This window comes from Danio rerio, chromosome 6, assembly GCF_052040795.2.
Source record: "Danio rerio strain M-AB ecotype USA chromosome 6, GRCz13ab, whole genome shotgun sequence".
Classification (NCBI taxonomy): Eukaryota; Metazoa; Chordata; class Actinopteri; order Cypriniformes; family Danionidae; genus Danio; species Danio rerio.
The window spans coordinates 28,046,301-28,073,123 of record NC_141026.1 but is presented as its reverse complement, the minus strand read 5'-3'; the positions used below and the strand labels follow the sequence as shown (position 1 = coordinate 28,073,123).

The 26,823-nt window shown below is 38.2% G+C and overlaps 2 protein-coding genes across 3 annotated transcripts in view; both read right to left on the bottom strand.

Annotated features, from left to right (window-relative positions):
• kyat3.2 (kynurenine aminotransferase 3, tandem duplicate 2) overlaps positions 1–26,823 on the bottom strand; it is an 808,585-nt gene that overhangs the window by 228,035 nt on the left and 553,727 nt on the right. The window lies entirely within an intron of this gene.
• The window catches only part of LOC147836358 (uncharacterized), a 248,822-nt gene continuing 231,579 nt past the window's right edge, over positions 9,581–26,823 (bottom strand). Inside the window, exon 5 of the mRNA XM_087257216.1 lies at positions 9,581–10,495. Within this exon, the coding sequence (XP_087113342.1) occupies positions 10,387–10,495 (109 nt within the window). The 3' untranslated portion in view covers positions 9,581–10,386. The remainder of the gene's footprint in view (positions 10,496–26,823) is intronic.

Here is a 26,823-nt window from a genome sequence, read left to right as displayed (position 1 = left end):
TATGCATGCTCCTGTCTGTCCCTGTGATAACCTTGCCTGTACAACCGTTCTAAGGTGCGTTTCTGAAAACCATCGTTAACCAATTATGGTCACAAGTTCTGTCATTACAAACATAGTTCATTTAGAACATTCTATCATTCAAACTTGAATTTATATATATATATATATATATATATATATATATATATATATATATATATATATATATATATATATATATATATATATATATATATATATAAAGCTTTAAAGTCATCTCTCTCTTTAGTGTAATTTGCTTCCAATGTATTTTTAGAGTTCAATTTTAGTGATCTTTAGTGTTTAGTGATCTTTAGTGTTTTAGTGATCTTTAGTGTTTACAATTAAGCTCCCTTCGCAGTGCACTTTGAAAACATTGGTGTCATTTTGAACACAGCCGAGCAGAATTTATGTTACGTCTCCAAAGCTTGTATATTTTTTACAGTCATTGCTCCAAAGCTTGTGAAAAAAGCATACGTTAATGCTTTTGTTTTATAATGTGATATTTATTAAGAAATGTAGCCTACTGTATATGACAAGGGCCTGTTGGTTAGAACATTTCTGCAGTGGTTTGCATGTGTCACATTGTAAAAGTAGACTTTTCAAACAAACAAACAAACAAACAAACAAACAAACAAACAAACAAACAAACAAACAAACCAACAATCAAACAAGCAAAAAAAAAAAAAAAAAAACTATATCCCTACTTAATAATAATATTATTTTTTTATTTGTAATAATAATATTAATAATAATCATCATCATCATCATCATTAATATTAATAATAATATTTTTAAAGTATGTTTTTTTTTCATTTTCTAATAAATATTCAATTTAATCTCTTAATAACTAGCCTTATTTTTTTTATTTATTTATTTATTTATTTATTTATTTATTTATTTATTTATTTATTTATTTATATAATTTATAAATGATATTAGAATCCATGTTAGCTTTTATAAGTGATTTTATGTTTTAAAATAGAATGTGTAATTATTTCAATAATAATTGTGAAGGAAACATAGGCCCTACATGTGCCATTACTTATATTTTAATTAATATGGAAATCGAGTGCATGTTTTTACCAAAACTAATATTGGATTTTTTTTTATAATTTTAATATAATTTGCACAAAGAAATGATGGGGTTCCCCTTCGGGGGGAACTCCAGCACTATAAGTGGATTTAATTGTAAAATCCACGCATTGGGAGGTTCGGTTCAGAAGCTACTCGTCTGAAAGAGTATTGAACGGGCCAATTAAGAATGAATTGGCAGCGCAAGCCTGCGCAGGTGAGCGACATAAGCAATCAACTGAGTATATAAGCTCACCTGGCGCCAGCAGACGCTATCCTTTTCGCTTCAGAGCCTTTTCTGATCGAGCTTATGAGGGTTCCTCCTGCTGATCTACAGCCATTTCGAGAGAACGATTGCATCCCGGTCCAGAGCGAGTCCACGCAGCGGCAGATGGTCGAGCTGGGTATCTCCCTTGCCTGGCGTCCCTTTGGGTCCGGTCCTCCAAGAGCGGTGCGTATTGTTGCAAATCCTAAAAGAGCAACACAGTCGTGCAGCACGTCCTTTTCAGGATGGCGCTCCGACTGTGCGTTTCTGGTTGCGGGGGTTTCCTGGCTCCGGATGATGGACACGATCACTGCATTACATGTTTGGGGGTCCAGCATGTTAATGTGGTGCTCGGGGGCGGTTCATGTCGTCACTGCGATGCCATGACCGTTGCGCAGTTGAGATCGCGGTTAGCTTTCGTAAGAGAGCGAGCCACCCCAGTTGCCTCCTGCTTTGCAGCGGGTGCTCGGGCAGATCTGAGGGCTTCAGCGAGAGACAATCCGCCGCCCACGGGCTCATGGACCTCTCACTCCTCCAAGCGCTCCATCCAAGCTTCGGGCGCTGGGAGTGATCCGTCTAATCAGATGGTAGCTCTCATGCTCGCTGACACCGGAGATCAGATGTCCTCCGTGGCATCGGAGGGTGGGTTTTCATTGTCCGACGATGATCCGGACCCGCTCGCCCCCTTCGGGCAGGTGAGCGCTGTCAAAACGGATACTGAAACGGACGTGTTAGACGTGCTTTCCCGGGCTGCTTCGGCCGTGGGTTGGAGATGGTTTATCCCCCAGCTCCGCGGCCGGACCGACTAGAGGGGCGTTCCCTTCTTCCCGGCGATGCACAGTAGGCTCACGCGGTCTTAAAGAGCACCTTTTTTCTGCTCGTGCTGCGTGTCCCTCCACCCTCACCACTCTTGGTGGTGGAGCGGCCAGGGGGTATGTGGCGATTCCTCAGGTTGAGTGTGCGATGGCGGTTAATCCGCGCAGCGCCTCTTCTTGGTGGGGTCTGCCTCGTCTCCCATCCAAAGCCTGTGAGTTTTCGGCTCCCTCGGAGCTAGAGCTTACAAAGCTACGGACCAGGCTGCATCCGCCTTGCATGCGATAGCCACCGTCCAGCGCTACCAAGTGCAGGTGCTGGCCGAGCTGCACGAGGGTGGGTCCAACCCAGGCTTATGAGCTTCGCACCGCAGCCGACTAAGCTCTTCGGACTACTAAGTCCGCTGCGTGTGCTTTGGGGAGGACGATGTCCACACTAGTGGCCCAGAAGCCCCACCTCTAACAAAGCTTGGTTGATATGCGCGAAGTTGACAAAGTCCGCTTTCTTGACTCGCCCATATCCCAAGCTGGTCGGCGACACAGTCTGCGAATTCACCCAGGAATTCGAGGCAGTGAGAGAGCAGTCCCATGGGTGATGTCTAATCGGCGGCCCGCCGTGCCATCCATACCTGCTCCTCGCCGAAGGCGCCCGCCTACGAGAGCTGCACCGCCCCCGCACTCGCCTCTGGCGAAGCGAACGCATCAAGCACCTCGGAAGCAGGCCACTCCCCCTGCCCAGAACGCCGCTAAGTCTGGCAACGGACCGCGAAGCGTCCCTGGGACAGGTCATCTGGAGAGGAGGGAACTTGCTCTTTCCCCGCTGGAGGGCGGGGCGCCATTTCCAACGGCACTTTTTACTGCCATGAAATGAAAGGGCACTTTTCCACTTCTCCGGAGGTGACAGCCCGAAATCTGCCAGTTTGAGCTCAGCTCTCTAGCTCGTAGGTTCGGTGCACTCCGCCAGTGGCTCACGGGCACTGCAGGCCCTGCCAGCCTGGGACGCGCCGCCTCTCAGCTTGCAAGGTCTGCATGCTCCGCCAGCGGCTCACGGGCGCTGGGGGGACGGTCTCCCTTCTCCCAGCCCCCAAGCCCCCCCTCTGGAGTCAGGGTGCGGAGCCAGAGCAAAACGCTCTCCTCCAGCTCTTCTGTGGGACCCTCGCGCTCCCCGGATCAGCACACCCGCTCCGCGCTGCCCCTCCTCGGGTATGTCAACGATTGCTGCGATGACGTCATTAGCGAGGGCTCTGCCTGCCTGGTTAGCGCGGGCCAGCCCCTCGCGGTGGCTCATACGCACGATCGGACTCGGCTACGAACTACAGTTCTCCAAACGGCCTCCCAGGTTCATGGGCATGTGTTTCACCAGGGTCAATCCCCTGTCCGCCCCTGTCTTGCGAGAGGAGATTGCTGCCCTCCTGGCGAAGGGTGCAATCGAGCCGGTACCTCCAGCCGAGATGGAGAGCGGGTTTTACAGCCCGTACTTCATCGTACCCAAAAAGAGCGGTGGGTCACGGCCAATCCTAGATCTGCGCGTTTTGAATCGCTGCCTTCACAAGCTGTCGTTCAGAATGCTTACGCAGAGGCGCATCCTCCGATGCGATTCGTCCTCAGGATTGGTCTGCAGCCATAGACCTGAAGGACGTGTATTTTCATGTCTCCATTCTTCCACGCCACCGTCAGTTCTGCGGTTTGCGTTCGAAGGTCGAGCATGGCAGTACAGGGTCCTCCCCTTCGGGCTCTCTCTGTCTCCGCGGGTCTTCACCAAACTCGCGGAGGGTGCCCTAGCGCCTCTGCGGCTAGCGGGCATCCGCGTACTCCATTATCTCGACGACTGGCTGATTTTAGCCCACTCTCGGGAGCAATTGACTGCGCACAGAGACGAGGTGCTCCGGCATCTCCGCCTATTGGGGTTGCAGGTCAACTGGGAAAAGAGCAAACTCGCCCCGGTGCAGAGGATCTCTTTTCTCGGGATGGAGCTGGACTCGGTCACCATGGTAGCGCGCCTTTCCGGAGAGCGCGCTCGCCTGCTGCTGAACTGTCTGAGGGAGCTCGACAGCAAGTTAGTGGTCCCACTGAAATATTTTCAGAGGCTCCTGCGACATATGGCTTCCGCTGCGGCTGTCACGCCGCTCGGATTGCTCCATATGAGACCACTTCAGCACTGGCTTCAAGATCGAGTTCCGAGACGCGCATGGCATGCGGGCACACACCGAGTCTCTGTTACTGCGCTGTGTCACCGCACCCTCAGCCCCTGGAACGACCCCTCGTTCCTGCAGGCCGGTGTGCCTTTTGGGACAGGCGTACAGTCATGTTGTTGTTTCGACAGATGCTTCCAGCACAGGCTCGGTATTCCCTGACCGAGGGCTCTCTCGGCACGGATGCACTGGCCCACAGCTGGCCTCGGGGCGTACGCAAGTATGCGTTTCCCCCAGTGAGCCTGATCGCGCAGTTAATGTGCAAGGTCAGGGAGGACGAGGAGCAGGTTTTGTTAGTTGCGCCCCTCTGGCCCAACCGAACCTGAATATCAGAGCTCTCCCTCCTCGCGACGGCCCTCCCTTGGCAGATCCCTTTGAGAGAGGACCTACTTTCTCAGGGACAAGGCACCGTCTGGCACCCTCGTCCCGATCTCTGGAACCTCCACGTGTGGTCCATAGACGCGAGGAAGACTTAGGTAACCTGCCGCCCGCGGTGGTTGATACCATCACTCAGGCTAGAGCCCCCTCCACGAGGCGCGCCAACGCCCTGAAGTGGAGTCTATTCACTGAGTGGTGTGTCTCTCGCAGAGAAGACCCCCGATCTTGCCAGATCAGTGTTGTGCTCTCTTTCCTTCAAGAGAAGCTGGACAGCAGGCTGTCGCCCTCCACTCTCAAGGTTTATGTTGCTGCCATCTCCGCTCACCATGACGCGGTGGCTGGTGGCACCGTGGGAAAGCATAACCTCGTCATCCGGTTCCTCAGAGGCGCTAGGCGAATTAATCCAACTCGCCCCCCTCTCACGCCCTCTTGGGATCTCGCCCTCGTTCTCACGAGCCTGCGATTTGATCCCTTCGAGCCACTCGATACAGTATCTTTAAGATTTCTGTCCCTGAAGACAGCTCTGCTGGTCGCGTTGGCCTCCATTAAGAGGGTCGGGGACTTGGAGGCATTTTCGGTCAGTGACTCGTGCCTGGAATTCAGCCCGGGATTTTCTCACGTTATTCTGAGACCCCGCCCGGGTTATGTGCCCAAAGTTCCTACCACTCCTTTTAGAGGTCAGGTAGTAACCCTGCAAGCGCTGCCCCTGGAGGAGGCAGACCCAGCCCTGTCCTTACTTTGTCCAGTTCACGCTCTGTGCATTTATGTGGACCGTACTCAGAACTTTAGATCTTCTGAGCAGCTCTTTGTCTGTTATGGAACGGCAGCAGGGAAGTGCCGTGTCTAAACAACGTTTATCCCACTGGATTGTGGAGGCCATTTCATGTGCTTATTTGAGCAGAGGCCAGCCACGCCCCCCAGGAGTGCATGCGCACTCCACTCGGAGCGTTGCATCCTCTTGGGCGTGTGCGCGTGGCGCTTCTTTAACAGACATTTTTAGAGCTGCGGGCTGGGCGACACCCAACACATTTGCAAGATTTTATAATCTGCGAGTGGAGCCGGTTTCCTCAAGGATGTTAGGTACCTTTGGTGATTGAGGAAACAACTCGGTAGGTGTTGTACACGCTTGCGGTGCCTTTTTTTCCCTAACACGGAGAGATGTGCACCCTCCTGTCTGTCAGTAAAGTTCCCCATTTGGTGAGCCCTGCAGATTCCTCCAAGGCCCCCAGCACTGACTCAGCGGAGGAGTCACTTGCTGGCCCATTACGTAGTAGGTCTGCCCGCTGGTCAGCCCGCGTTTTGGGTATAGGTGCCTGCTATGGCCGATCCCCTCTGGTGATCCCCATATGCTTTTTCCGCCACGGTTAAGTTCCCCCCCCTGGGCGGACCTGTGCTTTCCCTATCTGCTAACCACCTTCTTATGCGCACTCCCCCTTCTCAGGGTTAGTCCATATGTAATTCTATTTGTTTCCCCCTATTGGGTGCGGATGGTCTCCGCAGCGTCCTCCCTACAGGGATGGCACGCTTCTCAACGTACTGTTGTGTATTCCTAGAATTATCTAGACGCTAGCGACTCCCAAAAAAGATACCTATTCCGTAAAACTTCTTTTGAAGTAGGATAAGTTAGGGCCAAGGGCACGTTGGAGGACCACGCCTCTCGTGATCTGGGTGCGTCACGCTTGCCTGACCGCTCTCTCATGGTGGGTGTTGGTAAGGTGCAGTCATTATGGCGCTTTCAATGGGCTCCCAATGCGTGGATTTTACTATCAAATCCACTTATAGTGCTGGAGTTCCCCCCGAAGGGGAACGTTCGAGGTTACTAAAGTAACCCTTCGTTCCCCGAGGAGGGGAACGGAAGCACTATACTCCGTCGCCATAATGACTGTCCCTTAGCTGTTAAAAGTCTCTTCAGCTTAAAAAGGATAGCGTCTGCTGGCGCCAGGTGAGCTTATATACTCAGTTGATTGCTTATGCCGCTCACCTGCGCAGGCTTGCGCTGCCAATTCATTCTTAATTGGCCCGTTCAATACTCTTTCAGACGAGTAGCTTCTGAACCGAACCTCCCAATGCGTGGATTTTACAATCAAATCCACTTATAGTGCTTCCGTTCCCCTCCTCGGGGAACGAAGGGTTACTTTAGTAACCTCGAACGTTCTTCACTAAAGAAGTAGTTACTCCACCCCATTTAGAGCATCATTATGGACATTTTACATTGTAACTAATCTGGTTCAATTGATGGATCTGTGAGAAACTACGGGTTTTGGGAAACATTCTTCACTACATCGTTCTTTTCCCAAATGATGCATTGTACCATGATATTTCAGCCACGAGTTACGTTGTTGTTTGGGAAATGCACCCCTGTTTAATAAATGCATGTGGATCCACATCTCCATTGTATGTATCATACTTGTTACACATACACTCTAAAATATTGCTCAGTTATTTCAACCCAAACTTGGTAAAATATGTACAAACCAAACTGCTGGGTTAAATTTTTAAGTCGGTTTTCGTAACACTTTATTTTGATGGTCCATTTGAGTATTAGTAGACTGTCTGTTTAATATTTGTTGATACACACATTCAACAGACATTTAAAGGGCACCTATGGGGAAAAATCTACTTTTAAAGCTGTTTGGACAGACATGTGTGTAAGTATAGAGTATATACTGTCATATTGGGGTGAAATTAACACACCCAGTCCTTTTTTATCAAATTTAACAACATAAAATGGTAGACCAATTGGAGCAGTTTTTTAGATCGACCGCAACTTAACGTAGGAGTGTGGTCCCCCACCCACCAATATTGATTGACAGCTGCACGCATTAACATGTCTCCGTAGTAACACGTATAATCATATCAACAAGACGGAGAAGAAGAGCGCAAAGCAACCGGAAATAAAAGGTCTGTTCAGTTTGCTAGGATCATCAATCATCATCAAATGTGATCAAAAGTGAGTTTTACAAGTTTAAAATGTTTTTAAACAGTGCATGTGTGTGATGAAGTACAGCGATTCACTTCAGATTCACTTCATCAGCACAGCCGCGTGTCAGAACAATTATAAAAGAAGACACTTTAATCCCGAATTGTGGACATTAAATCGGGTTTATTTTGTACATTAACACAACAGATATCCACACAGCAGTGGAGATTAACGCATATGTGATTATGTCACATATGCGTGCAAAACGATTGCAAACTTAATGCGCTGTCTCTGTGTGTGTGTGTGTGTGTGTGTGTGTGTGAGATTGTGTGTGTCTGTGCTATTTGTGTGTGGGTGTTTACGCTATGTGTGTGTGTGTGTCTGCGCTATGTGTGTGTGTGTGTGTCTACGCTGTGTGTGTGTCCTCGCTGTGTGTGTGTGTGTGTGTGTGAACTTTGTGATGACATTGTGTGTGACTCATTGTTTTAACTACACAAAAAAACTGCATCAAATACTGATTGGTAAAGTTCTTACTGTAGTATTTCTCACAAACGTTACTCGAGATCTGCTTCCTGAGGCAACTGAGGGTGCCGATTGAGGCATGTTGCTGACAGGCACATGGGAACGATGGGTGGGGAGGACAAGCCTTAAAGGCCCAGTGCAAAAAAATAGCAACAACCTTTTCTCAGCTATAATAAAGACACTTCAAACAGCTATAATAAAAAATCTGATGGGTGTTTTGATCTGAAACTTTACATACACATTCTGGGGACACAAAATACTTTGGGGTGGCCTATCTGCCCTTTAACTGACTATAAGAAACTTTGGAAATATATGTCAACACACAAAACCTAACCCTAACCCCAACCTAGCAGTCTATGTATAATCTATTAAGAATTATTTGGCATGTAGATGCAATGTGACCTAAATTCAACAAACGGACCAAAAAATAGTGAAATAAAGTGTCACTTCAGTTTTTAGCACACCTTTGAGGTAGCCATAGTAACTGTGGAATAATTGACTCCTGTTTGTACAATTAGGTGTAGGTATGACCGGGTGTGATCTTGGTGGTTCTTTAATTTTCCAATAAACATTCCATCATCAATTTGTCCTTACTTCTCTGATGTAGTGTGAGCATGTTTTAGATTTGAGAGAACCTCAGAAGATTCTTTGTATGTGTGTGAGGTAGCCAAATGTATTATTCAGTTAAGATTAAAAAAAAATCTTGTTCTACTAAAGAAAAAGTCACTCAAGTTATAAAGTCTGTGTGAGTCCAACATGTTTATTTTGCTAAGGTACGTTGCAACTCATTAGATGAACAATTAAGTAAGATAATTTACTGAAAAATAAATCAAATAAATACATGTTTTAAAATCTTCAATCAAAGTTAGTTTGCTATGAGGGAATGATGCGCAAAAATAAAGCCCCACTCCCTATTCAATGTTCCGTTTGAATACTAAAGCAAAAGTTTCAACAACTGCCAGCTTGTGAGGACTTTAAAGGTCTTGTGAAGTGCTTCAACATGTGCATTTTCATTTAAAATCTGATGTAATATCAACTGAAACCTGAGGCGGGTGAGACTGAAGTAGCTCCTCAACTTTTTAAAAACAACCAATAGCGTTTGGTTTTTATTACATCTCTACCTCAGTAGTTAAGGTCAAGTGCATCAAATGAAAAGCAAAGAAGAACATGGGACATGTCAGATTCTAGAGAGCATTTGATCAAGATTTAATGAGAAACTGAAAATAAAGTGATGTGAAAAAAAATCATTGATTCATATAGGTGAAAGTGGCAAGCTGTGGGTGTTTAAATATATATATATATATATATATATATATATATATATATATATATATATATATATATATATATATATATATATATATATATATATATATAATGCAAATGTTGTCATTGTTTTGGAGCACACCAGTTTATAGATATCTTTAGAACTAACAAACTGATACAAACATCTATCCTAGGACCTTAAAATGACCAGAGGGTAAGTAAACAATACATTTACATTTTTTGGTGAACTGTTTTTCCTGAAAATGTCATTTACTATATGATTTTAAAAAAAATATTTTTACACCAAAACAAAGTGGAAATATTAAGAAGCACTCCAAAGGATAAAACAAGAAATGTATTACTTAAAAAAAGCACAAACATTTACTTGGTGAAAAAAAAGTTCTGTATTAGGATTGTATCAGCACTGTTTCCGAAAGTCCTTGACAAATGGTCTCAGAAGTTCTGAAAATCCTTTGAAAAAGTCAGGCCATAAAAAGTGACATGTGCAATGAATTATATAAAACTATTACATGGCCAAAGTGCTTTGATATATATTGATGTAGTAAATTGATAAAGCCTTATACCAACTCTACAGTACCGATTAAACACTGTTTTGATCACACCATCAAAATCCAACCAAGGGCAATAGAGCGTCCATCCATTTTCAACCCAGAGTGGCATCATCCATTTCAGATTTTTTTTCTTTCTCTTTTTTTTTTGGTGCTTACACTGGGTTTCGTCTGCTGAAACTCTGCCAATGTCTGCAGCAGGACCTTTCTAGACATTTAAATAAGTCAGTGGGATTTGTACGCTTGCTGCACCACAGGTCTCTTTCCCTGTGGTCATATTTAACAGTGGCAGGTCTGTTCCTCTCCTCTCAGCGGTTCCTCTGTCCTGCCAATGCTGTGAATCCTGACCTTTGACCCCCGGCGTGGGGCACTACTTCAGACTGGCATGAGCTTCATGATCTTCAGATTGACGAGGCAAGAGCCTGAAGGAGTCTTGCTTTGCTCGCTGGAGTCGGTGGCTGAAGTAACTGCACAAACACCTTTGGGAAAAAAAAAAAAAAGTGTGAAGAGAAACAAGCATGTCAGTAAGTGGAAGAGCATTGCACAGAATTCTACAGTTGGATTTGACAAGGTTCAAGATGTCAGCAAGGCAAACATCGTATTTCAACTTCAGTTTTAAATGATTTTTGTTAAGAAAGTTTTATTTTATTATCATTTTTTTATTATTATTTTATTACGTTACCCTTGATCACAAAAGCAGTCATAAGTGTCAATTTTTTTGAATTGATGTACAGTATATTTTGTTAGATAAGACAAAAAAAATCAACATACTTAGAAAATTGCCTGTAAATTATTCAAATTGTTGTACTACTTATATAAGCTTTGATATATTTACAACAAGAAAATTTACAATATATATTCATGGAACATGATACTGTATTTACGTGATATTTTAATGCTTTTTGGCAGAAAAGCAAAATATATAAGTTTGACCCATGCAATGTATTTGTACAATATACCCGTCCTACGTAAGGGGCCGATCGCACCAAACACATTTTTACATTCCAAAAGCAGGAGGCGCACCTCACTACCTTTTTTGTTGACAAGAAATAAAGAAGCACAATGCATATTTTATGTCACCAGGCAACAACAGAATCAGCTGCGTAATGTGCACGAGTGTTGCTGTTGATTTTATTTTAATTTTAAATTATAATAACATTGTAAGAGTTAAGATTTGTGAATCACACAGCTCCGGATAACTCAAAACAGCAACCACAGGTCTTTCCTCCATCTTCTAAAGTCTCCATAGTTGTCTTGACAACACAAACACTGCATGCACCTCAACGGAAACCCTGCCTCTGCTTTCATTTGACTAGAAAATGAAAAAGACTCAACTGACGTAACATGCTTTTTTAGCTCAGAGTTAACTTTTTTCAACTGCGAGCGCATGTCACGCAACGGCAAAAGCGCAAAGCACAGCAGGCAGTTAAAAACGCGAGGTGCGCAGGGCACATAAGCAAAACGCAAAACATTAGCAGCCCTTAGTAAATCATTCAAAACAGCACCTTTCGTGGTGTGATCGGCCCCTTTTAATTTAATTTAATTTAATTTAATTTAATTTAATTTAATTTAATTTAATTTAATTTAATTTAATTTAATTTAATTTAATTTAATTTAATTTAATTTAATTTAATTTGTATTTTTTGCTCAACAAAGCTGCATTTATTTGGTAACTTTTTTTAAATGTCAGTTAGTCCTCTTGATAAAACTTATTAGCTTATTTTTTTTCAGCTTTCAATGTCATATGATCCATAAAAAAGTCTTCTAATAAACATTTGTCTTTAATTAATGCTGAAAAAATGCAGCTTTATTGCTAATAGAAATACATTGTTTATCTTTACTGTCAATTATATAGATTTAATGAATCCTTAATAAAAGTATTAAGCTCTAAACGTCACACACTTATTTTATTAACATGACATACTGTATTTCATAATACTTTTTCATCTTATAATTATATTTATGTTAATGTTTGTTCAATTATATTCATGACAAACGTGTTCATTTAAATATTTAGTGGTGACATTCAAACTAAAAAAAAAGCTGTTCATGTGTTTATTGATTATTAATTAAATCACTGTGAACTAACACATGCAAACAAATGCTGCATTTTCATCATTTAACATTAACAATGATTAGTAAACATTGTAAAACACCTGCTATGCATGGTTAGTTCATGCTAACCAATACTTTAACTAATGATGACAAATTAGACAATCAGTTCATTTAAAATTGTTCACCTTTTGTAGATAAATATGCTTCAAAATGAAGAAAATAAAATGATGATTTGTTACACTATACTGTTGCTTTGTTACAATTTGTTACATAAAATAAATTTTATACAGTGGTCTGCTTATAGGGTTTTTTAAAACTTAACCGTGTCTACTGCAGTCGCATTGATACTCTGTAAAACAAAAGTTGACAATTATACTAACTGTATGAAGTCAAAAGCAGAATGACCATGGCTCTTTTAATATATGGCTCTTTTAGTAATTGGTCTTGCATGTTTAATCAACCTTCATCTCATTATTACCCAATTTGCCTCCCCACTTTCTTACGGGTCCTACGGGAGCACTGAAAAATCCTCTTGAGATCCATAAATGACCAGATATGTCTTTCGCCATCATTTATTCTCTGATTTTTTTTTTTTTTTTTACCTCAGGCTGCCAGGCATATTGGATTTAGCCAAGCAATTGTCTTTAAAAGACACATTGTGGACCACTAAGTGAAATATCACCCAAACTGCCACACATTTAAATAGCTGCATAATTACAGAAACAGTTTAAAAAGTGTTGAAAAGAGATAATAGAAAAGGTAGCAAAGCTGAAAGAATCTGCTCTGAACACCTTCAAAGTGAGACATACGTTTATGAGGTGATATCAAAGTGCCAATTACTACAGTGCTTGGATGACTACAGTTACCCTGCTATCTCAAATATTTGAAAGTGTGATAATTTATTATTATGTGCTAGATAGTTTCTTTTACCTGACACTTTTCTTTTCTTTTTTTCTTTTCAAATCAGTCTGATCAAGATGAACTTTTCTTCATCAACTTGTTTTGATTATGTAAAAAGTAGTATATTTACAATTACAAAAACAGTTAAAAATCACAACTGTTTGATATTTTTTACTATTAAATTCATCCTCAGTATCTTTCTTAAAAATATATATTTTTCTGAATTTTTTAAATTAATAAATTAAATGTTTTAAAGAAACTGTAATAAATGAGTATATACTTAAAGAGTCACTTGATGTGGCATTTTTTTTTCTCAGCCTCCATTATTTTTGTTCAATACTTTCACCTTAAAGGGAATGAAAGGGTATGAAAATTTTTGCCTTAAAAGTGGATTTACTGAACATATACATGGGAGCTTGCAATAAATGCTCATTGAAGAAGAAAATGTCAGATGACATTTAAGTCCAATTTCCTCCAGATGATTTGATTAGCAAAAACAAATGGCATTGTACAAAATCAAAGTGGACCCCCCCCCCCTTTGTTTATAATTTTATAATTAGTTTCAGTAATAATTCATTCTTCTTTAACAATTTCAAATGAAGTAAGTTGTTTAGTTTATTAAAGCATTTGTCAGGCAAAATGAATAGAAATAAATCAATTTAGTACAATTGTTAATTTTGCTTAATTATTTTTTTTGTAAAACATAAAATAAAATAAAATAAAACAAAAGTATTTTTTTTTATAAAATAAAATTTAATTAAATTAAACAATAAGTTAAACATTAAATTAAAATAAAAAAATTATAAATTTATACATTAAAAAATAAATTAAACATTGAATTTAAATTAAATAAAATATTAAATTAAATTAAACTTTAGAAATAAAATTTAATTAACTTCAAATTAAACATTTTATTAAATAAAAATAAATTAAATAAAAAAAAAACTAATTAAAATAAAATATTATCATGGGTAAATATAAGAAGCATAACATTTAATTTCTGCAGCAAATTTTAATACAATTTTCAGCAAAAAATAAAATAGCATTATAAAGTTACACATACTCCATAGGCTCTACAAGTCAAAAAGTCCCCTAATAATATCCGATGCCTCAAGGGTGTCGACAACTAAAAAAACACTGTAAGAAGCATTGAGAGATTCATTTGAACAGTCACTCAGCTCAACAATCAAGGGCCTCTCCATCTAAAGAGCAGGGCCACTCACATGTTGCCAGGCAACGTCAAAGAAGAGTCACAATCCAAAAGAGTCATTTAGACACGATCACTCCCAGGTTACACTGCACTTCAAAAGCTCTGATAAAGTGTTTACTTCATCTCAAATTGTAATTAATGGAGTGTCAATTTGTTTTTCTATCACTCTTGACCCGGAAAACATCATCATTGCATTAGAAGCCCACTCCCTTTCTCTCTCTCTCTCTCTCTCTCTCTCTCTCTCTCTCTCTCTCTCTTTCTCGAGCCCAGCCGAGTAATGAAATTCACAAATGGCTAAACACATTTGAATAGAATCTACAGATGTCATATCATAATTAGCACTCATTAATTCACCCTGGCGAAAAGAGATAAAATATGTTGTCGCATTTGAATGTCCGTCTGTGGACACTTGTCCTTTAAAAAATGCTACGCTGAAGCTCAGGAGCGAAACTTTAATTGTTTCTCACATTCTTGTTGAGAAGTACAAACTTTGCAGCCAATAAATAATCCGAATCGCAGACCAAATCAAGCGTTCTTCCAAACTCATTTTCAAGGCCAGTTATTTGAGAGTTATCTGGTCCGATCGCACAATCCCGTAATGCAGGTCTATGGGGACAAAGGAGAGCTCTATTCTCACTGAATTGAAAAACACATTTCTTGTTCTTAACGGTAACTAAGCTGTCAACAGATAAGGAAGTTCACAGTATCGCCTCCCTAGTAATCCATCTCGCGATCGCTCCCCTTGTATTTTCTTTCTAAACAGCTTGGAAATATGGTTTGAGGCCTTTGCCAAATGTCACTCCAAATGCTTCCTCCAAATGCTCCCACAATGAAAGATTTCAAATTGCAAAGTGGAAACTGGAGCACACAGAAGGAGCAAAGGAACACAGTGTTGCTATATGCTAATACCCACTATGTCCGTCTTGTCACTTTTAACCCAGCATGAAGCCAGTTATTCTCTTTCACTGAAAGTTCCTATATATATATATATATATATATTTTTTTTTTTGTTTGTTTCTGTTTGCTTTACTGCTCCCTTTAAGTAATTTGTGCGGTCACAGTATTTGAACAATTATCACTATTAATTAATAAAACATTGTAATGAAACATTTACAATATATATATATATATATATATATATATATATATATGTGTGTGTGTGTGTGTGTGTGTGTGTGTGTGTGTGTGTGTGTGTGGTGCACTTGTCTTTTGTATATTTGTATTTTGAATCTTTAGATTTGTTTTAAAGTATTACAATACAAATCCAAATAAGGCTTGTTTCTACTGGGTAGTACAGTATGATACGGTTCAGTATGAACAGAGACCCTTACAGTCTCCTTATATCGGAGATCTCCTTATAGCATTTATTATAGATTGTCATAGACGTTACAGTATGGGCTATTTTACACATCATTGATCTGCAGTTATAATCAAATCATGTTCAGAAAGGTTAGCAATGAACAATTATGCACATATAAAGCGTTTAAGTATGTTATGTGTATAAAGCATCTGTTTTGTGAGAAGTGATTCTCATATAATATATGTGAACGAGCCGTACAGCTTAACTTGACATTTCCTATTAATTAATGGTAACCCTTTACAATAGAATTGTATAAATCAATTATAGTTAATTTATTTACAAACATGAGCAAACAACATTTACTACAGTACTTATTTATCTTTGGTAAAATTATTTAATGAAAATACAGTTGTTCAATGTTAGTTCATGTAAACTCACAGTGCATTGACTGATATTAACAAGAAAAAATTTGGATTTTAATAATGCATTAGTCAATGTTAAACTATTCTTAATAAATGCTGTACAAGTTCATTCATTCATTTTCTTTTAATAGTAAATAAGTTGTGTTAATGTTACTAATTTAAATATTCAGTAAACTTTACTGAAAACAAAATAGCCCATATGCGACTACATTAGCATCAACTAGGATAGAAAGGCATGCAGTCCAACATTATAAAGGCAGGGCTAATTATTATTTTTATTTTTATTTTTTTAGATTAATTACTTTTAATAACAACAGTAATATACATTTTGCAAAACAACCCAAATTATTGAAAATGGGGTTGCCCAAAATGTAAACTATATTATAGCATGGACATGTTGAAGGCTTGATTCTGATTGTTTGATAAATGTTCTAAGGTGTACAATTATTTTCCAGTGTAGCTAAACGGCAAAAAAAATAAAAAAAAATAAAATAATAATCATTACACACTACTCTTTCATTACGGCTTGTAAGCTGAACAATTTTCGTTATTTCAGTGGTTGTTCCCAGAAAACACAGTGTTCCTCTATTTTTAATATCTTGCTCCTGTTTAATAATCTTTTTTAATAACTAATTAAGGGAATATTCTGTTCAGGTTTAATTTCATAGCATTTATTTTATGAAGTAGCATTCATAAAATAACATTAGGCATGGGCCGGTATAAAATTCTGACGATATGATAATCTTGAATAAAAATATCATTGTTTCACGGTATTGTGATTACTGCTCTAAAACATGCTTTTTTATGTCTGGTTAAAAAAAAATAAAAAAAATAATAAAATATTAATTTAATAAATATATTTTAATACAGTAAATATGTCAGGCTAAATATTTCAAATGAATAATTGGCTTTTGCTGTCTTCATTTATAATTTGTAAATTCATAATGGCGTCTTTGGGTAACTTTTTATTACCTTATAACTAATAAAAAATAAAATAAAAAAATAAAAAAATCTTACACATAGCTTAGGAATAGTATAGCAGAACATTTTAAAACCTTGAATTTTCCAAATTGCGTTATACAGCACACCTGAAAACAGTTATCGTCCCATTGCCTAAATAACCTTACCATAATGATGCAGGGAAGTACATTTTGATAGCAGGGTTGTTTGTATTTGTTTAAAAATGTAAAAAAAAAAAAAAAAAAAAAACTTTTAAAGTTAGTTAGACCTAGACTTGGAAGAAAATGAAAATAAACGTTGTGTCATTTTGTGTATTAGATATGCCAGCCTATCAAATATAATGCCTTAAGTGTAATTTATTCAGATAAACAACATCAATCCCCCCTGCTTGCATCCCATCCCTGAAGCACACACACACACACACACACACACACACACACACGCACACACATGCACATGCACACAAACACGTACACACAGTCAATCTGACATTCACCCTCCCCCTCTCAAAACCACAAATGCTCACCGCATTATCTGTCAATGCTGATTAAATAATGTAATTAATGACTTAATTAACATTTCTATAATCTATTTTAATAAATCTCAGGCGGCGTAATGAGCGCTTGTAACCTCCGGGCTGCGAGTCTGAAAATGTGCAGCGTTTTCCTGTGTGACAGTAAAGCGGTGGGTCTGAAAGCGGGGCACACGAGCAGAGCTCAAGGCCAGTGTCAGACTTGCTGTCTGTGTGAGATGAGAAACCTGTGGCAGAGGCTGTCCTCACTCATCACAGCTGACATGCAGGCTTCATGTGAGGTAAAACCTGCATCATCACAGCTCAAATACTATTATTGTAATTTTGGTGTAATGTTTTCTGAGTTCATCTAAACAGGTTGTGCTGAATTAGTTGTTTTTTCTTCTGTGGAGGACTGACAAGTTGTCAAAAAAGCACTTCCATAAATGAGCTGCTGACATCAAACATTCAGTACAAATGCATTTCAAACAGATCTGGAGTGACTTTTTTTTTTTTTCAATTAATGAAGTGTGCTAACAAGTGTATATCTCTATGTTTGTCTACACTAATAAAAAGGAAATGCTAAGTCTGTTAGAGTTTACATTGTTTTACATAGATGCTTTATTTTTATTTTTTTATTCTTTAAAAAATGCCTAGTGCAAGCTATTTATTGTCCCCCTAGAAGAATAAAATAAAAAAATTAAATAAATAAATAAATAACTAAAATAAAAAATAATAATGCTTTACATCAGGCTCCAAAAAAAAAAAAAAAAAAAGTTAGGTTTTATTCTGCTATAACAACATAGATACTTGCCAAAAAAATGTAAAAAATGTACTTGAAACTTTGTCATATTTTGAACACAATTGATAGAAACATAAATGGCTGAACCTACATATCATTAAGCCACAAGATTGTGCTAAACAGTCACAGTGGAGTGATGTGTATAAGTATGGATTTGAATGTATTCATTGACGGTCAAGATGATTCTAAGTACCCATATGAGCAACACAGACTTATTGTGAATACTTAGCCTCGTATGCATTTTTATACAACAGTTCTGTCTGGTTCTTGAATCTGATTGGCTGATAGCCATGCAATATTCTGCCAGTTACAGCAGTCGTACCGCCTTTTTACCCTTCACCTTGGTGTTTTACTCCGCCCACATACATCAACAAGCAGAGGACACTCTACAGTTTGACAAATATTTCTGCTCTTGGGCAACATAATGTACTTTTGAGGCTTTTTTTAGTTGAGAATGTAGTTGTTGAATGTAGTCAATCTCTTTCTCATTTGTATGTTGTAGTACTGAATTTATACCACATAATTGTAGTGTGTTGAGTGTGAGATGGGACTTGCATATCAGGAATGTGTGTTGTGATGGCAAAAAGAAAGAAGAAATGCCCGCATGTGATTTTCCTTATTGCAAACACAACAGCAATCTGATTGCACTGCTTTTTTCAGGGTTAATTATTGTGATATCCCGATTGCAACAGAAAACTACTGTAGGTTGTAATCGACTGTAATACTTTATGGAGATAACATTTCATGCCATGTTCAGCCTTATAATCTTAATCTTGTCATCACTTTAGACATTATAATAGAGAATCATTTAAATACTATCACTAAAGTGACGTTGGTGAATTAGCCTCTGCTGCTTAACGGCTTCTGCTGCTTAACAGCTTCTGCTGATCTGACGGAATGAAGTAGTTCCTAATACAAAAGGGATTTTAGACCGTGTTCTTCTTGTTTGATTTTCTTTTTTATAAAAATGATTGTGCCCTCGAACTGTTGTATAAATGCAATATCACACGAGTAGCAGTGCCTCCCACCAGTGCTGATATATAGCCAAATCGCACTACTACTTGTGTGATATTGCCCATCTATAGCGCACAAATTATGTAGCCAGAAGTATGTATGGCTGCATTTCATATTTAAAATAAACAATTTTAAAAGACGGTATTATGCTATTGCCAGCAGTTGTTTCTTTTCGAACTTTACCACTGTTACCAGTTTGCCCAGTGGCTTGCCGAGTACATCGGCGGACTTGAGACTCAGAGAGGAGTGATGATGGGGTTTGAATCCAATGAAGAACAGTTTCAGAAAGCAGATAAAACAAAAACAAAAGGGAAAAAAAAACTAAATAAATAAATATTAATAATAATAAACAAGTAAATAACAGGGCGAGAAAGTGGTAAGATCTGAAAACATGGTAAAAATAGGGCTTTTCTTTTTCTATATTGCTTTTGAAAACACTGTCAGTTGGGTTTAGGGAAGGCAGTGGTGGGTCATGAGGTGCTTTTAAAAACACTATTGGTTGGGAAGTGGGTGGGTGGGGTTATCGGTTGGTCTGTCAGTGACTCAGACAGTCAGTTAGTCAACAGTGACCTCTGGTGGATTTGTAAAAACAAAAACTGCAAAAAATTTACCTTCTGGGATGTATTTGGCACTCGCCAGAAATGTATACAGGGGTACGTATCTATACTGAGCATGGGTTGCATTTAAATCTGTATTATTAGTTTCAGCGGTTGTTATGGGAATAACATACGGTACCATTTGTTGTGAAATGACTGACCAATCACAATCAGATATTCCAGAGAGCTGTGTAATAAACTACATATATATACAATTGATGTCAGAATTATTAGCCCCCCTTTGAATTTGTTTTCTTTTTCAAATATTAGGCAAATGATGTTTAACAGAGCAAGGAAATTTTCACAGTACGTCTGATAATCTTTTTTTTTTCTTCTTGGAAAGTCTTATTTATTTTGTTTCACCTAGAATAAAAGCAGTTATTAATTTTAAAAAACTATTTTAGGGACAAAATTAGCCCCTTTAAGCTAGTTTCTTTTTCGATAGTCTACAGAACAAACCATCGTTATACAATAACTTGCCTAATTACCCTAACCTGCCTATTTAACCTAATTAACCTAGTTAAGCCTTTAAATGTCCCTTTAAGCTGTATAAAAGTGTCTTGAAAAATATCTAGTCAAATATTATTAACTGTCATCATGGCAAAGATAAAATAAAACAGCTATTAGAGATGAGTTATTAAAACTATATATTTTTTAAAATGAGTTAATTCTCTCCATTAAAAAGAAATTGGGGACGAAATGCGGTGACGCAGTGGCGCAGTAGGTAGTGCTGTCGCCTCACAGCAAGAAGGTCGCTGGTTCGAGCCTCGGCTCAGTTGGTGTTTCTGTGTGGAGTTTGCATGTTTCCCTGGTTCGCATGAGTATCCTCCGGGTGCTCCGGTTTTCCTCACAGTCTAAAGACATGTAGTACAGGTGAATTAGGTAGGCTAAATCATCCGTAGGTGTAAATGAGTGTGTGTGGCTGGAAGGTGCATCCGCTGCGTAAAAACTTGCTGGATAAGTTGCCGGTTAATTACACTGTGGCGACCCTGGATTAGTAAAGGGAAGTAAAGGGACTAAGCCAACAAGAATATATATATATATATATATATATATATATATATATATATATATATATATATATATGTGTGTGTGTGTGTGTTCATTCATTCATTTATTCATTTATTTTATCCCACATTTTCAACCAATGGCCGTTTGAACCTGAAAGTTTGAAAGTCATTTACACTATAGTTTGCAATAGTGACAAAATCTCAAATTTCACCTTTTGGCTAAGGGTTTCTAGGGCTAACAAATTACTTTTGCAGTAATTGATTTCTTCTAGAATTGCTTTTTTTCTTGAAGACAGATGGAGTTTCACAGAATGAAGAAAGGTTTAAAAAAGCCTCAACCCCTTCAACCGGACCCTGACCATAACCCTGAGTAATTGGTGGTGATAAAGATCTGACTCTACTTGTTCACAGCCTGAGGACTCACAAGAACCTTATTGTTTATCACTGAGTGCTGCCTGAACCTAACAGACCATCAGCAAATGCATTACAATTACCAGCCCTACTTAAACAACATGTAGATACAGTGCAATGCAGTCTGTGTTTGTTCAGTTTTATGGGGTGGAATTTAATCATCCAGATCACAGGGCATTACACAAACGGGACTTTATTACTTGTTGCTAGATTTAAAGATCAAACAGACGGAGTGGACTCAAGCCTGGGGTGAGTCTCTATCAGTTAAAAAACAAAAGCATCAAATGACCTTTGTTATTCAGAAATGCTTCGACACCGATGGTCCTAGACAAAAGATTACAGCAGATCATTCAGTACCTGGATAGAAGTGTGAGGGTCAAACAATCCACATGTAATGCCCCCAATTTCCAGATGTCTTGAATGTCAGTGCATTTTTACTCTGTCTTGGGACAAAACATGCATACCGTTACCCCTACATTAATAAGCTATTGTGATAAATAAATAAGTAGATTCCTAAAACGAGTTGAACATAACAAGGAAAGGTCAGGAGACGTGCAGGGAAGAGGGCGTTCTTTTTTTCTCTTTTGTTTTCCTAAACGGTTGTCTCCGAGCACTTTTCCAAAGGTTAAGATGACAGAAGCTCAGATGAGACGCTGAGGGGGGTTGGAAGAGCTGGTCCCTGAGCGGAGCCTCCAGTTCCCCAAGGGTCCTCGCTGAGTGAGACGCACCCTGACAGTAGGCAGCAGGACACTGGCACACCACAGGCAGCATGTGCACCATGGGGCAAATCCCCTTTTCTGTGCTCACACACATGCACACGCACAAACATACGCATGCATGCACTCATACATGCACACACCTACCAAGATGAACACTGATGAATGAATGAATAAAACAGTAAGGAATAATCCTTCTTGCAGTAAGGAATAATCATTGAATTGTTAGAAATTATTGCACACACAAGGTGATGATGTGGTTACTATGCAAGGGCTGTTACAACTCAGGTGTGCATTATGTTCTAATAATCCACACTGTGAAAAAAAAAAAAAAAATATATATATATATATATATATATATATATATATATATATATATATATATATATATATATATATATATATATATATATATATATAAAATAAATAAATTTGTAAAAAAAATTACCATAAAAATGGCAGCTGTGGTTGACAGAATTTTACCATTCAAAATATGATGTAAAATACGATACATAGATACATTTTACAGTAAATTTCTGTATTTTATCAATTTTGTCATGTTTTGACATTTTAACAGTTTCACACACCATAGCTTTGTTTCGCCGACAAAAACACAAATCAAAAATACAAATTTTTTCACAAGCAGAGAAAAACTCAAAAAAAAAAAAAAAACTCACTCTGCAGGCATGCTTATGTCTAGATCCAGAAGTAGCGCTGTAACATCTGAGAGGAAAAGAGAAGTTTTGTTATGCCAGCAGGTCAAAGGGCCACAGTGAGAGAGAGAGAAATGGAGTTAACTTTCATTTTCTCAATCACAGTGAAATAAGGGCTTCTGCTGTAACTTTAGTGTCAGTGAAAGTCTGTCCAGCAAACACGCACAGTGTATAAAAAAAAAATCAAACACAGAGAGTCTAAAACCCTTTTGTATGAGGAACTACTTTCTTCCGCCATTTATTCACATCTACAGCCGATGTCAGAACAGCGGAAGCCGTTACTAAATCCCCAACGTCACTTTAGAGCTAGTATTTGAATGATTATCTGTAGCGTAATGTCTAGTGATGACAAAACTGCTGATTTTGCTTACATTTTAAGATTATAAGGCTAAACGTGACATGAAATGCCCTACGTCTACAGAGATATCTCCCTACTGTCTATTACAGTCTACAGTATTTCTCTGTTGCCGTCGGTATTGTGACGGGCGCCAGGTGCCTCGCGGTTACCCGGAGACAGGAATAAAAAAAGGAGACATAAACTATTTAGCTCTTCCTATTGGCCTTTATGCATTTCTCCCAAGCGCTGTCGACTACATACACAATGAGTAGGTAAAAGAAAAAGACACTCAAACATCCCTCACAAAATAAAATGTTACATTATTGAAATTAAAGAATGATACAGCGGTAGAGCGACCTTAGGTGAACTGTGCTCCCATACATGCGTTTTTACCAATAAGGTGCTTATGTCTCAAAGGTCCTCTTAAAGGGGATATGACATTTATACACAATGCTTATCAAACATTAAGCGACTGTTACAATATCACAATAATTAACCCCGGAAAAAAGCAGCGCAGCCACTAGACTGCTGTTGTGTTTGTGTTAAGGAGGGACGAGGCTGAATCCAACTTCTTATTTGCAGCTTCTTATTGGCTCTATCCGGTCCGGACGCTTCCGTTTTTCAGCTTCTTATTCTCGCTTAACAGTTTTAATTTTCTAAGCTTATTATGCATCCCTGGCACAATCTTGTGGATAGACAAGTCAACCGTCTTTGACTAATGGACGCAGACGCGCTGTCTTTATGAATATGAATATTATGAATATTATGAATATTTTAAAATAAGCACTATCCTTGTAAATAAACTGCATAGTTGCAATCTAAACAACTACATCCTTGACTAAAATAGTCTCAAAAGTACATTACAGTATGTTGCCTAACAGCATGAATATTTGTCAAACTGTAGTGTCTCTCTGCTTGTTCGTGGGCAGAGTAATGCACAAAGGTGAAGAGGCCTTTGAGTGTTGTTTCTGGCAAAATATCTCACGGCTATCAGCCAGTCAGTTTCAAGAACCAGACAGAACTGTTGTATAAATGTATATATATATATATATATATATATATATATATATATATATATATATATATATATATATATATATATATATATATATATATATATATATAGCTAATAAACATTACATTATTATAAACAAGTCTTAAGTGTGTGTGTTTTAAGACATTATGTTAACCTAAAGTAATTTTGATTGTACGTCACCTAATTTGAATGACAGTTTTGACTGTACTACACTTGTTTTTGAACAGTTAAAATGTTTGTCCTATATGGTATAAATATGGGTAAAATGAATACAATCACCATATTGGTTGTCATGTTGTCATTATGACAAGATTTTCCAGTGTCAGTGTCAGAGTCCCTTTACTTCCAATCATAATGAGTCAATCATTCATTTTAACGTCCATCACCTGTTCTGATGTCTAGTTCTACTCAGTTGTTTGATGAATAATTATTTGACTAAATTTACATTAGCATACCATAAAGTGTCATGGTGAAGTTTTTTTTATAAATGGAACTTGGTTGTGACCCCAAAAAAATTAGTCACAGGACAGCTGGAAAAACAGATAAATCCAAATAAAAAATGCAAATAACCATATCATTGTGTACAATCATGACAGAGTTATGGGCTTTTAAAATTCATGAGAAAATGCTTATTATTATGTGATACAGGTGATGCAAATAACTGTGTGGTACAAATATTGTCTATAAAATTTAATGTAACACAATTCCCAAAAAGTATGGATAGTATTGATTTAAGATTCAACTAACCAACTCAATCAATCAATTAATCAATCAATCAATCAATCAATCAATCAATCAATCAATCAATCAATCAATCAATCAATCAATCAATCAATCAATCTTGAATATTTATTTGAAAACCTAAAATATAGGTCTCTATATAAACACTGACATGATTTTTTTAATAAACAAGAGCATCTCTAAGTATGTTTTAATTAATATTAGTACGACTACTACAAATGACATTAATGATAATAACAATTACTATTATTATTATTATTAGTGTTATTGTTATTGTTAATATTACTATGTGATAACTCTAGTCATTAGAATTGAATCATTTTCCTTTCCTGTATTTTGAACACGTACAGTGTGACTAAGAGTACTCTACAAGTTAACAAATCAATGCATAGTATAAACAAATACATACAATATGACCGATCTTGGTTCCACTTTATGTACAGTACAGTAAAAGCAAGAATATTATGTATCCAGAACACATTGTACTCTCAGGCAGCAGAAAGATATGTGGACATTTTAGGTTCCCAAAATAGGTGGTTCTTGCTCCACGCAACATTCTTTATGCAAGCTGCACTTAATGAGATGGGATGTCAACTTGTTACACAAGGCTGATCTTACACAAGATATCAGATAGCTTTTTGGTAATAAATAACTCCCATGCAATTATTAAGAGGTGGAATCCGTTATACGAACATGTTACAATTGTCTGCTCATTTGCATAGATTGCACCTGGGGTGCAATGCATCAAAATGGCACTCCTTCTGCCCTGCTGGTAATCACATATATATGCACATGCAGATTTGTGACCACATACTGTATACAACTATGACTACCTTAGACATATCTTAAATATGCTGTTTTAAACAAAAAAGGTACAGCTTTCCTTTTAAAATGCATTTCTGTTTCCTTTTGAATGCCTCTTAGTACATTGACAGAAAACAAACATACTGTACCTGTAGTGAGATGCCCGAAAGAAATCTTTTTGTGTGCAGTTTTTTATTTATTTATTTTTGTTTTTATTTAATGAAGAATATAAGCTATTGACAGGATCTTCAATTTTCATCTATTTATACGCCACGTTTTCTCTTCATATTTTGTTCAAAGACTTTGATGTCGTTGCAGACTGTTGATTGTCCTGTGGTCTTCATGAGAAAGATATTCTACATGTTTTGGTGTTTACTTTTTATTATGGCCGCTATGTGGGTCTAACATCGGAATTGCCCTATCAGGACACTTTAAAATCATTTAATTGTATATTTGAGATTTTGTTTGAGTAAAAGATTAGCACTAATGTGTGCTAAAGATTTCAATCACTTTTCTCTTTAATGTTAACCATAACCATGACTGACTGAATCGGACTCTATACGACAGATTATGATCTTTGATCAGATCAATATTTTTCAATTCAACATTTTGTATCTTGTGGTAAACAAGGACTTTATTTGGCAAAATATTACAAAACAAATCTGTTTAAGAATATAAGGCAAGCTGTAGAGCAATGTAGAGCTTTAGCCTGATGCTTCTCTAACAATTTAATGTGTTGTTTAAACATAAACCAATTTCCCGTTGTAAAATTACAGCTCATTACTAGTGTGGATAACGACTGGAACAACAGTATAATGGCGCGAGAGCAAATTACCAGCCCAGCCACAATATTAATTACCAGTTCACAAGGCACATTCCTCGCTGAAGATGGAAAAAAAAAGTGTTTAATAAGAAAACCTATGAGCCTTATTTTCTTGATTACAAGCGTCCCTATTTTTTAATTCTTTTCTTTTTTTTCCTGAACAATGAAATTAAGAGGGAGGGGGTTGCTGGAACAATTACTGTACATATCACAAAATTTAATTTCCCTCATTACTCTGAAAAGGCACCCGAGGAGATTTTGTATTTGCCTCACCAGGTTCCACAGATATCATATTAAATGTACACGTTTCACTCAATGACTTGACTCAATCGTGGAAGTCAAGCAATCTTACTTTTTCCATTATGGATACAGAGCAGAGTTGATCATGTTTATTTCAGGAGTTTAATGCATTATTTACAAGTCGGATGCTAATAAAAGCAGACTGC